This window comes from Hippopotamus amphibius, chromosome 2 (genome assembly GCF_030028045.1).
Source record: "Hippopotamus amphibius kiboko isolate mHipAmp2 chromosome 2, mHipAmp2.hap2, whole genome shotgun sequence".
Lineage (NCBI taxonomy): Eukaryota > Metazoa > Chordata > Mammalia > Artiodactyla > Hippopotamidae > Hippopotamus > Hippopotamus amphibius.
In genome coordinates this window covers 54,364,392-54,378,043 of record NC_080187.1, presented here as the reverse complement: position 1 = coordinate 54,378,043, position 13,652 = coordinate 54,364,392, and the positions used below count along the sequence as shown (strand labels likewise).

Sequence of the window (13,652 nt, the reverse complement as noted above, 5' to 3'; positions counted from 1 at the left end):
TGAAGAGCTGAAGCCTAAACTTTGGATTAAATGCAGAGGACTGCTATCCAAGGTCGTTGTGATCTTGCATGACAATGCACGTCCGCACACTTCTGCCCACACTGTTGACACTCTGCAGAAACCTCCTTTTTAGGTATTAAAGCATCCTCCCTATATTCCTGATCTTGCTCCATCGGACTTTCACCTGTTTGGTGCCCTGAAAGCAGCCCTAGGAGGACGAAGATTCACTTCTGATGAAGAAGTGAAGACAGTGGTGCATTCGTGGCTCACAGCTCAGCCTAAAACATTTTTTAATGAGGGAATATGAAAGCTTGTTGATAGATGGACAAAGTGTACTGAAAAGCAAGGAGATTATGTCAGAAAAAGATGTATTTGTCTTTTCTAAAAGTTAATTAAAATAAATTCTATAGCCACAGTGTGGATAATTTTTGACTCTCCCTCGTATAATGTCTGAAACTAGACTTTTGGTGAAAGCATTGCTAAACACAGCCAATTTAATTATACTGAACAATTTGCATTCTCTTAGACAAGTGTACAGTGATAGCTGCCAACACCTGCATCACATAGATCTTCAGTCCATTGGAGAACTGCTGTGTGAATGATTTGAGAATATAATCCTTTTGGTTTTGGAAAACTCTTTGAATTTCACCCTTTGAAAGTGAAAGGTGTTTCCAATCAGAGAACCATGCTTCACAGCCCAACCTTTCTTTTAACAAAACTCCCCTCCCCCATTTCTTCAAATTTTCTTTTAATGTAGGTTTTTAAAAGTACAGCGCTCTAGGGGCTTGCTTTTAATGAGTTAAATATGATCACCAGACCTCCTGCTTCTTCTCATATTAGGGGGTGTGATTACTTCATGATAACCACTCTTCCTGTTGTGCATTATAGCTTTAAACAGGTGCTGGCACAGGTGGTTTTCAGTACTATCCAGTTACCATAAGTAATTCCTTGGGAGAGTTTAGATACTGTTAACCCTCTATAGTAGCTGAAAGGTCTTTCGGAAAGTGCCTTATGGGCATATAAGCCAGTTTTATATTTCCTATTATTCTTTGCTTTTGCCAGTTGTATGTTGAATTATTCATTTTTGAAATACCTATAATGACCAGAAGGAGCATGTTATTTTCATACTAGTAAGTTTTAAACATGCTTTTTTACTTTCCACGTGGAGGTGTTTCACATTTCTTATTAATTGCTTTCAAGAACTTCTTAGTGGTAACTGAAAACTACTGCTTTATATTCTATTCAGTGTTTTGGTAGGTCTGTTAGAAGAACATTTTTACCCCTTGAGATTTCTTGAAAGGTCCTATTGTAGCATAACTCTAAAAGTCTTCCATTAGTTATCTGTACTAATGAGTCTGGAAATGAATTAACAAATGAATTTAATCCAGGAATCTTATTGAAGAGAGTATTTTCTATGACCTCTTCTTTCCCAGCCCCTAAATCTTTTTATCAGTATCAATAATGAGTAGCAAAACGTGCTGGCTTGATTTTTTTTCCAAATAGCTGGTAAAAGTTCTAATGTTATAAACCAGGACTGGGGTGGAGGTGGTGCTCCTTAAATTTGAAGGAGCACAAATTTAATCAGCTTCTAACAACTATTATTTAGATGTCTCTCATTTATGTCACATTCATGGACCTGGTTTAGAGACTTATCTAGAGACCATTTTTAAGTCTTGGTAAATAAATGCTTTGACCTCTAATAGATTATTCCTGAGTATATCCTTGCAGTCAGATTTTACAAAGAAACCCAGTATTAAAAGCCTTGCTCAAGTTGCAGCTTTGTTATAGAGTAACAGAGAATAAAGTACCCAATACCCTAGAACCAACAGACCCCTCATTAACTTCCTTGTAATTGCATACCCACAGCAGCTGTTTCTCTTTCTACATAGGTATCAGTCAGAGCCGGATCTCTCACTGGCTGTTGCAGCAGGGATCAGACCTGAGTGAACAGAAGAAAAGAGCATTTTACCGATGGTATCAGCTTGAAAAGACAAACCCTGGTAAGTTTTTGTGGTTTTTTTTCCTTTTTTATTGCATCTGAAACAGGACAAATATAATTAATTACTTTGTTGAATCCATGGGATGATTTGTCTTCCCCAAGGCAGTTTCACACTTTACTGTTGTTCCTTTATGCCAAAGAACACTCTTGAATGTAAAAACCTAAGCCCTGATTGTACCAGTTTTGAGTTTAGTGTCTAATATTATCTAGTCATTTCCACTGTTTCCTCCAAGGTGCCTCTTTGTTTCCAGGTTATATGACATTTCTAACCATCATTTGAAAAAAAGGTCATGAGTTTCAGTAGCCAGTTTTTCCCCCTCAACTATAGGTATTGATACATATAAGATTCCGTATCTAGTTGTATATGTGTGTTTTTAAATCTTGTTTTAGTTAGTAATGTAAATTTAATACTTTTATTTCGTTCATGCTATACCATATCCAATGATTTGTGCTAGTGATTTTCTGTTTCTGATTCTAATTCTGGGTATTGAATGTGTTTCTGGACTTCAGGGTAAAACTGCCCTGTTGACTTAGGGGGCAGCAGTAGGTTGGAAAATTGACTGAAATCTTAAGGGAAAAGATCACAAAGACTTTGCGTCAGAAGTTGCCAGGAACAGGCAAGATTTATTGCAGGATACTTTTAACTGGTGGTATATAAAGTAAAATCTGAAGTTTGTGATTGTCTCAATCTACATATTACACAGACTGATGGCAGTGAGATCAGTCTCAAGTTTAACCTTGTGATTGAGCTATCTTCTGTACTACTGTAGCATTAAAGCCTTTATTACAGACTAAATTATCAGTTTGAATATTGTTTGTTGAAGACTCTTAGCTAATAGTATTGACTCTGAGGTGGAACTAATGTTAAAGAGACATATTTGTATGTGTGTGTCTGTGGTTAGGTTTGTTTTTTTTCAAAGATCACTTTGAAAGGCTCAGGCAGACAAAACAGAGCAGACCGTATCAATCTCTTCACAATGAATTTTTTAATCCACCCAGCCCCCCATTTTCTATATTTCAGATGTACAGAAAAGATAAAAGACCAGCACAGCTAATACCTGTTTATCCTCTTCGTAGATATAATTGTTAACATGTTGCTATATTTGCTTTATCCCTATAAAATAAATAAGTGAATAAATTTTAAAATGTATGCATGCATTGTATACAAACACATACTCTTTCTCTCTTTAGCATTCATCTCCTGCAAAAAAGGGTAATCATCTACATAACCACAGTCCCTACTATCACATCTAAGAAAATTAATTATAATTCCATAATATCACTTAATATTCAGTCCATATTCACATTTCTTTAGTTGTTGCAAGAATGTCTTTTGTAGCTTTTCTTAAGAATTAATTAATTTTTTATTGCAGTATAGTTCATTTACAATACTATGTTAGTTTCAGGTGTACAGCAAAGTGATTCAGTTACATACATATATTTTTTCAGATTATTTTCCATTATAGGTTATTATAAGATATTGAATATAGTTCCCTGTACTATACAGTAAATCCTTATTGCTTATATATTTTATGTGTAGTAGTTTGTATCTGTTAATCCTGTACTCCTGATTTATTAGCTTTTTCTTTTTCATTAAATAGTATGCAATTTAGGTTGACAAATTGGAATGTGTTGTGCCTCTTTAGACTCAAATCTAGTCACTTAAAATTTTTCTGTCATGACAAATTCTTAAACCATCTAATCTTATAGAATGTCTCTGGGCTTTTCTATTTCTGGACTTTTCTATTTCCTCTTAGTGTCAACTAACTTGTTCTTCTATAGCCTGTGTATTTCACATACATGGGAAACTAAGATTAGAGGCTTGATTAGATTCAAGTTAAATTTTTTTGGCAAGAGTACTTCATAGATTGTTTAGGGAGGACATTTACTAATGGCTGCAGTTAACTTTGAAACACATCAAGATAAAATGGATAGGGAGATGGGTATGTGATAAACTAGGTAGAGTAAAATATTAGATGGTATGGGTACAGATTTTCACTATAAAATTCTTTCATTGTTGCTGTATGTTTGAAAATTTTCACACTAAAACACTGGAGCAAAATGTTTTGTAGCTAATGTTTACCTCATGTTACCACATGTCAAGAGGCATGTAATGTCAGGTTGTAGCACTACTCATTTGCTAATAAGTTTGATTATTTGTTAAAGTAGTGGCCACCAGATGCTATTTTGCAGGTTGTAAATAATCTACAGGACATTATTTTGCTGCTGGGTGAATAGCCTTTTCTGCAACAACCTTTTGCCAGTGGTCTTAGTATCCATTGATGATGCTCACCTGAATCAGTTATTCTGATGGGGGACTGCAAAATGGTGATGATGTAATCTAGCATTCCTTCAGTATTTATTAGCTGGCAGTTTTTCTACAAAGAACTTCCACTTTTAGATATTTTTCTAATGGTATCTATATATATAGGGAAACCTCTCAAAATAATGACTGTTGTTGCTGCCATTAGTTAAATGTTCTAAAACAGGACAGTTTAGTAGAAACATAACGCAAATGACATGTAATTTTAAATTATCTAGTAGCCACATTTTAAAAAGAAGAAATAGCTAAAAGTAATTTTGATAATATATATTTATGTTTGTATTATCATTTCATTTAATCAAGACTTTAAGAAGTTATTGAAATCTTTCTCTCTCTCTCTCTCTCCCTTTCTTCAGTCCTTCCTTTCTTTCTCTCTTTCCCTCTCTTTGTTTTCTTTCTTTTTCTTTGAAGTACAATGTGTACTTTACATCTAAAGCACATGCCATCTCCAATCAGCCATATTGCAAGTGCTCAATAACCACGTGTGGTAGTGGCTACCATATAGGACAGCACACTCTAAAGATTCATGTTGAGGCAGCACTTCAATCTGAGCTCTAAGCTGTCTTCCCAAAGAGCTGACTTCTCCCGTGGTTCACAGCAGAGCAAATCAAATGGAGAGGGACAAAAACTTGGCACTTGTTCTATTTAATAGAGCAGCTTAGGCTGTGATAGCAAGGGTTGGGCTAGGTAAATAAGGAACTTTGCCTAGGGGTTTCATAAACCTGGTCACATGCCAGCAATTGACTACCAGGGGGAATATCAGAGGGATTGTTAGGACGTTCCAAAATATATACAGCAGAGCAATGAAGAGTTTGGAAGACAAACACTAGTCAACTGTGTCAGGCAATCAGTGTCCATAAGAGAAGGGATTTTTGTTTCTTGGATTTGGCACTTAGATCAGTGCCTGACATATAATCTAATCATAGCTAGTAAAGCTAAATTCCCACACTGGATTTCAGGGCTGGACTTCAATCTTAGACAGGGACTTGGATTCCAGGAAAATGAATTCATTAGAAACAGGAAGGTGGACTATCATGTGAGCATTGTTGTAGCTGATCCGATAGCACTGCCAACTGTGGAATACTACTATTGGAATCCAGTTTTAACAGGAAAAATGGGAAAGGACTAGGATCATTCATCCAGCTATTGATTAGTAGGTGTTTTTTCTTTAAGGATATAGTGCTTCCTCTTTTTAAGAATAAGTTCCCCTAATTATATATGCATTTGCTTTTCAATGAAGTTGCATTGCCAACTGTCCCCCATGTAAAGGACTTCCTATTTTTTTTTCTTTAAGAACTTTTATTGGGGCTTCCTAGGTGGCACAGTGGTTGAGAATCCTCCTGCCAATGCAGGGAACACGGGTTCGATCCCTGCTCCAGGAAGATCCCACATGCCGTGGAGCAACTAAGCCCATGTGCCACAACTATTGAGCCTGCGCTTTAGAGCCCGTGAGCCACAACTATTGAGCCCATGTGCTGCAACTACCGAAGCCCACGCGCCTAGAGCCCGAGCTCCGCAACAAGAGAAGCCACGGCAACGAGGAGCCCGCGCACCACAACAAAGAGTAGCCCCCACTCACTGCAACTAAAAAGAAAGCCCGCGCACAGCAAAAAAAAAAAAGACCCAACACAGACAATAAAATAATAAATTAATTAATTAATTTAAAAAAGATAACTGTCCTTTAAAAAAAAAGAACTTTTATTGACATACAATTGACATACAATAAACTGCATATATTTAAAGTGTAAAATTTGATTTTTTTTTCTTAGTAGTAATGTATATATGGCAATCCCAATCTCCCAATTCATTTGCCCCCAACTCTCCCCCCACCCCCCACTTTCCCCACTTGGTATGTATATGTTTGTTCTCTACATCTGTGTCTCTATTTCTGCCTTGCAAACCAGTTGATCTGTACCATTTTTCTATATTCCGCATAGATGTGTTAATATACAATATTTGTTTTTCTCTTTCTGACTCACTTCACTCTGTGTGACAGTCTCTAGGTCCATCCATGTCTCTACAAATGTCCCAATTTCATTCCTTTTCATAGCTGAGCAATATTACATTGTATATATGTACCACATCTTCTTTATCTGTTCATCTGTTGATGGACATTTGGGTTGCTTCCATGTCCTGGCTATTGTAAATAGTGCTGTAGTGAACACTGGAGTGCATGTGTCTTTTTGAATTATAATGTTCTCTGGGTATATGCCCAGTAGTGGGATTGCTGGGTCATATGGTAACTCTATTTTTAGTTTTTCAAGGAATCTCCATACCCTTCTCCATAGTGGCTGTATCAATTTACATTCCCACCAACAGTGCAAGAAGAGAGTTCCCTTTTCTCCACACCCTCTCCAGCATTTACTGTTTGTAGATTTTCTGATGATGCTCATTCTAACTGGTGTGAGGTGATACCTCATCGTAGTTTTGATTTGCATTTCTCTAATAATAGTGATGTTGAGCAGCTTTTCATGTGCCTCTTGGCCATCCATATGTCTTCTTTGGAGAAATGCCTGTTTAGGTCTTCTGCCCATTTTTTGATTGGGTGTTTTTTTTTTTTTTTTTTTTTTGACATCGAACTTCATGAACTGTCTATATATTTTGGAGATTAATCCTTGTCTGTTGATTCGTTTGCAAATATTTTCTCCCATTCTGAGGGTTGTCTTTTCTTCTTGCTTATAGTTTCCTTTGCTGTGCAGAAGCTTTGAAGTTTCATTAGGTCCCACTTATTTACTTTTGTTTTTATTTCCATTACTCTAGGAGGTGGATCAAAAAAGACCTTGCTGTCAAGGTCTTTGATTTATGTCAAAGAGTGTTCTTCCTATGTTTTCCTCTAGGAGTTTTATAGTGTCTGGCCTTGCATTTAGGTCTTTAATCCATTTTGAGTTTATTTTTGTGTATGGTGTTAGGGAGTGTTCTAATGTCATTCTTTTACATGTAGCTGCCCAGTTTTCCCAGCACCACTTATTGAAGAGGCTGCCTTTTCTCCATTGTATATCCTTGCCTCCTTTGGAGGACTTCCTATTTTTTATTTGAGAGTCAAATCCATTCTAGTTCTGAGTTCTTTCTAGCTTTCTAGTCTAGTCCTTTCTATTCTAGTTTTTAGTTTTCTGTAAGATGTAATTTAAAGTGAGCTGAAAAGAAGATACGTTTGTAATGGGTCGTTTTTGTTGTGTCAACAGTAATTGGATATTACCAGTTGAAATTTAATTTTTTTAAAAAGTTTTTCTTTGCAGTTTCACCTTATTAAAAGAGCTAATATGGTATAGAATTTTTTTCTAGATAAATGTGGTTTTATTTTACTGAGTTTAAAATAACCTTTGGTTTTAGCTAAAGAATTATATTCTTCTTATTTCATGGACACTTTTGGAACTATTATAAGATGATAGTTCCAAATTAATATTGTGTGATAAGATAAACTAAAATTACATTAGCATCTAAGAATAGTTTATCCACTGTCTACTCAGTAGTTGCTTTTAATACATCAGAATCTTCTTTGCAAGTCATTGCAGAGGTGATTGGAATCCAACTAAATGTCCCTCAGTTGAGAGATGGTTAAATAAATTATGGTGTAATGTGTACCATATATATGATATACATTATGGTATATATGGTATACATTATGGTATGTGTGGTATACATTATACCGTATAATATGTAATGGAATACTGTGGAGGCTATTTAGCTATTTTTTTAAAGATGGCTTTATATGAATTTAATTTATATATAATATCAAATTCACAAGATAATAAAGTACAAAACAGTGGCTTTATATATATAATATATTGGCATTTATATAGGAAGAACACACACGTGTATACAATTGTATAAACATGGAACATCTCTGGAAGGGTATATTAGAAACTGATAAGAATGGCTTTGTGGAGGGGAACTGAGAGAAGGGGAGGACAGGAGTGGCAGGGACACTGTTAACTATGTAACCTTTTTGTGTCTTTCTAAATTTTGTACCTTGTACTTATGTTGTATATTCCAAAATTACATATAAAGTGTAATGAAAAGAGGAGAGGGAGAGAGGCAAAAAAGAAATTAATCTACCCTGTTAATAGCTTTCATGATATAAAAAAACTGAAGAACCTAGATTCACATAGTTCAGACCTGCTTTTGAGAGGGTTAGGTAGAAAAATAAGATGTCAGTGATTTTTATTGATAGTTCTTTTATTTCATATTTTTTCCTCTGTCCAGGACAGATAGCTCATCAGAAGAAATGTAAATGGTACCATCCCTTTGCTTATATTCGGAGAAGAAATGCAAAATTAAGGAAACTCACACAATGAAAAAGTACTTTTGTTTCCTCTGAATTTAAGCATTTAGAAAACAAAAAATATTTGTATATTCTGTGCCTTTATTCCTGGGCTCAGAGAATTTCTTTCTGTATACCTTGGTTGAAGTTCTTCTCTTTTTCAACCTCTCCACTCTGGATCCATTTGAATAGGTTTTTTTTTTAGTCTGTCTTCTAGTGAACTCAGCAAGAAAAATAATAGAGTGGATATTTAGGTTATTTTTACTGATAATCCTGTAGATACAGTGCAGTTCTCTGATAAACAGACCAGTCATCAGAATTTCCCAGCATAACCGAAAGCCTGCCAAGGCATATGAATAAAATAGGCTGATGGAAACTGATCAAATACATTTTATCTTGTTTCTTATGAAATCATTTACAAGAAAATGCCTATTTTTAAAAAGCAGTATTAAATTCAGCATAGTTGACATCAGAAGCCCCTTTATTTAATCAAATTAAGCTCAACAGTCCTTTTTCTTGTCTAATTTAAACATTACTATAGCCTACAAGGTTTGATGAGTTCCTCTTGGCTCGTGGGGGTGATTCTGCATATTTCTAAATTAAACAAAGTTTGCCAAGAGGCTTATGCAGCAAGCACATGAAGTAAAATTTGGAGATCAGAAGTAATGCCTCCTCCCTTCACTGTTGCAGAGTGTCAGAGCCTCAGGGAAGTCATGTGTGTGACATGGGGGAAGATGAAAAATTACTTTTGAAGAAGCTAGTGTCTGTGAATGGAGCAGTAATAGCATGCTTGTAGTCATTCTTTCATTAGCTCATTGGCAAAGGCTCACCCAAAAGTAACCCTGATAAGCAAGAAAATGATTATAGATGCAAAGAGAAGTTACCAAAGTGTTAAAATTTATCAGCAAATTAGGAAATTAGGAATTTTTTTTCTCTTGGGTTTAGAGTTGCTAGATAAATCTGCAAAATTTTTTATTAATGGGGGCTCAGATATAATGTGGAGGAAAAAAATGTTTCTGTAGAGAACACAGGTAACATGCTTCCTATCAGGAAAAAAAAAATAGTGGGTTCTTTAGCCAACCCAGAATGCCTGTGTTTTACTTCAGAGGGGTTTAAAGTCTTATATACATTGTTCTGCATAATTTTGAACCCATTCTTGGGTTATTCATTGTGCTCCATCTGTTTCAACCAAAGCAAGAGGAACAGGTTTCTAGAGCAAATCTGTGTTTGTTATAGTGTTTCCAGAGTGTTTCTTGTGCTTCCTTTTTGGGTGGTGGGGGGCAGCTCACGCAGCTCTTGGGATCTGAGTTCCCCAACCAGGGATCAAACCCACACCCTCCGCAGTAAAAACAGGTGTCCTAACCACTGGACCCCCACGGAATTCCCTCTTGTGCTGTTTTTAAATACTACTACATTGAAAAAGGAAAAGGAACAAGGAAAAAACATCAAAAGTAATGTAATATTGTTTCAAATTATGTTTACAAGTTTGAAATTATTCGGAGTTTCCACCTTCTGTACATAAATTGCCTTGATTTCTTTTAAAGTGACCAGTCCACTACTCTCTTCTCTCTCTCCTTTTCTTCTCTCCTTCCCTATCTTCTTTCTTTTCCTTCCTGACCAATTTTATTTCATCTAAGTTTCCTTTTTATAGAAAACCTGGACAATACAGAATATTATAATGAAGCATAGCTATGTTACTGCTAAACCCTAATACTAGGAAAGAACCATTATTATCAGTTGACTTATTTCCTTCAACATCATGATTCAGTTAAGATTCTTTGTATTCTTTGTTTTATTTGTGCCCATTTATCACTCTAAGAAAGCATGCCACAGTTACAGGTATGGCCATAGCAACTCACTGACCTATTTCTCATCCTCCACCCACTGAAGCCCTGAAACTCTCTATTCTTTCACCAGAGCCAGACCTTGGAAGAGAGGCCCTGCTGCCTTACCCAGCTCATTTCTACCTGTCTTTATCAGCTGTGGTAGCAAGTTTGACTCCGTTTTGGACCTTTTATCATGGCTGCAGAATAAAGTTTATATGATCTAATTTAGGTAGACTCCAGATTCCCTCGTTATGCTGTCAATCCTGCTTGCGTTCAGAAAAGTACCGAAAGAGGGACTTTGAAACCCTCTAGCCCCATGGTTCCTTCTTATGCTTAAACTTTGTTAACTTTGAATTGGGCCCAGTTATTTTGGCAGAATGGAACCCTCTTTCTTGAACTATTTAAAGAAAAGTTTCAGTTTAGAGTTTTATAGTGTTTAGGCCAGGAATTTTTTAAATTGGGGGTCAGCAAACTCTTCCTGTAAAGGGCCAGATAGTAAATATTTTAAGCCTTGCAAGCTGTGTGGTCTCTGTCACAGCTACTCAACTCTGCCATTATAGTACCAAAAAGAGACAGCATGTAAATGAACGAGTGTGGCTGTGTGCCAGTAAAACTTTTATTTAAACGATGGCAGAAGGCCAGAATGTGTCACACCTTTTAAGCCATTAGTCTCTAATGTCTTGTGTTGGTGACACACTTGCCCATTTGAGGAAGAAGTCAAATATTTACTTTGCATCACACTTGACAGGAATCATTTATCTCGTAAGAGTTTAAAGAAAAGTGAAAACTATAAAAATATTCTGAATAATACAAAATGCATTGACCATAAAAGAACAGATTAACAGATTTGACTGTATAAAAATTAAGATCACAAAACACACCATAAATAAAAAGACAAATGACAAACTGGAAAAAAATAGTTGCAATCTTTATGGCTAGCAATTGGTGTGGTATCTACACACCAATAAGAGGAATAACTCAAAAGAAAAAAAGGACAAAAGATATAAATTCACAAAAGAGGGACTTCCCTTGTGGTGCAGTGGTTGAGAATCCGCCTGCCAATGCAGGGGACACGAGTTCCATCTCTGGTCAGGGAAGATCCCACATGCTGCGGAGCAACTAAGCCCTGTGTGCCACAGCTACTGAGCCTGCACTCTAGCGTCTGCAAGCCACAACTACTGAGCCCACGTGCCACAACTAATGAAGTCTAGAGCTCGTGCTCCACGACAAGAGAAGCAACCGCAATGAGAAGCCCGCGCATTGCAACAGAGTAGTCCCCGATCTCCACAACTAGAGAAAGCCCGCACAGCAGCAACGAAGACCCAACGTAGCCAATAAATAAATTGAAAAAAATAAATTCACAAGAGAAGTAATTGTCAGAAAACAGGAAAAGATGCTAATTCTTACTAACAGTGAAATTTTTATATTAAAGAGAATTTTTTTGCCTGCCAAATTTATGAATATGAATAATTAGTAACAGTACTCATTGTGTTGGGGAATTGGGGAAGTAAACAACTGAAGGTGGTTATGATGTCTTCTATTAGTTCTATATTATTGTGTAATAAATTACCCCACGGCTTAGCAGTTGAAAACAACAATTTATTATCTCACAATTTCTGTGGGTCAGGAATTCAAGAGCAGCTCAGCTAAGGAGGTGCTGGCTCAGAGTTCTCATGAGGCTGCGGTCACCAGGGCAGGACAGTCTACTTCTAAGGTCATTCCCATGAGTCTTGGCAGGCCCCAGTTCTTTATTGCCTATTGGCCAGAGATATCAGGTCCTCTGCATGGGCCTTGCCATTGGCTTCCTGAGTGTTCTTACTACATGGCAGCTAGTTTTCCCCGGAGCAAGTGATCCAAGAGCCAGAGCAGCAACACAGACACCACGCTGTATTCTACAGTGTAATCCCCGAAAGTGGCATACCATCAGTTCTACCATATGTTATTGGTCACGTAAACTAATCCTGGTACAACAGGGTGATTAGCAGGAGGTGAAGATCCTTAGCCACCTTGGAAGCTGGCTACCACACAACTATATTGGGACTGTATGTCTAGGGCCTTATTTCTGTTAGCTGGTTTCTGTAGTTCTCCACATGGTGTCTGCTGCAGCTAGAATGACCAAACTGGCTTTTTTCCTCAAATGTCTGGCACCTGGGTGGGTTTCATGGGAGCACCTGGAGGCAGACTGGGCATCTTTAACTCCATGTGGCTAGCTTTGGCTTCCTTACAACATGATGGTCTCAGGGTAGTCATACTTCTTATATGGCAGCTGGCTTCCCCTAGAACAAGCATTCCAGGATATCTAGTCAGAAGTTGCAAAGCTCCTTAGCCTCAGATTGTTTCCATTTTCTGTTGTCAGAACGTGTCACAGGACCAGCCCAGATTCAACGGCATTATTACCAGGAGGTGTGACTTATTGTGAAGGGCCATCCTTGGAACCTACCCCAGAAAATTATGCTTGGGAGAGATGATGCTGTCTTACTTTAAAGTGGTAGCAGTGAAGATAATATAAATTGGTCTGATTCTGGATAAAGTTTGAAGATAAAGTTGACAGGATTTGCCTGTGGATTAGATGTATAGTATGTGGGAAAAAATAGCAGAGTCGAAAGTGAACCTGAGATTTTTGAGCTGAGCAATTTAAAGAACAGGGATGACATCTACTTGAATGGGAAAGACTGCAGGACAACAGGTTTGGAAAGGAAAATCAGAATTGGGTAAAATATTGGATATCTGTATGAGACAGTGCATATAAAGATGTAGCCATTAAGGGGACATCAAGAAACAAATCTCTGTGTAGTAGAAACACTACCCATGGTACTAATTGCAAGATACAATAAATAAAGTGTAATTCCTGTTATGAAGAAAGAAATACATACATACGTGCATTATCACCAGTTCAGGCTGAGAAAAGGCTAGTCTGAATTAGTATAATATCTCAGTTGTACATTTTTTTCCATTGGTTTTATTACATTAAAGGGGTAAAAAAAAATGGTATAGCACTAACAGGTAGTAGACTTATGGAGATCTGATTTAGTTAATAGACTAAAAACGTATCAGATATCTCTTCTTGATGCTATATTTGACTCTTTTAAAGAATTTGGAACAATTAGGGTTAAATTCATCTCCTACCTGCACTCATTGTTTAAAGGGCTCCATTTTCTCAACAAAAAGTCTTTTGAATGGTAATGAAAGGTTCTAAGCATGTAGGATATATTGTTCAGAAAGATTAAAACTGTCAAATAGGAA

General features: G+C 36.8%; 1 protein-coding gene across 9 annotated transcripts in view; it reads left to right on the top strand.

Moving 5' to 3' along the window:
* The window catches only part of HMBOX1 (homeobox containing 1), a 180,052-nt gene that overhangs the window by 125,433 nt on the left and 40,967 nt on the right, over positions 1-13,652 (top strand). For all 9 annotated transcript variants that reach the window (XM_057722069.1, XM_057722068.1, XM_057722070.1 and 6 more), the window contains exon 5: positions 1,890-2,000. In XM_057722069.1, coding sequence (XP_057578052.1) covers positions 1,890-2,000 — 111 coding nt within the window. The remainder of the gene's footprint in view (positions 1-1,889; positions 2,001-13,652) is intronic.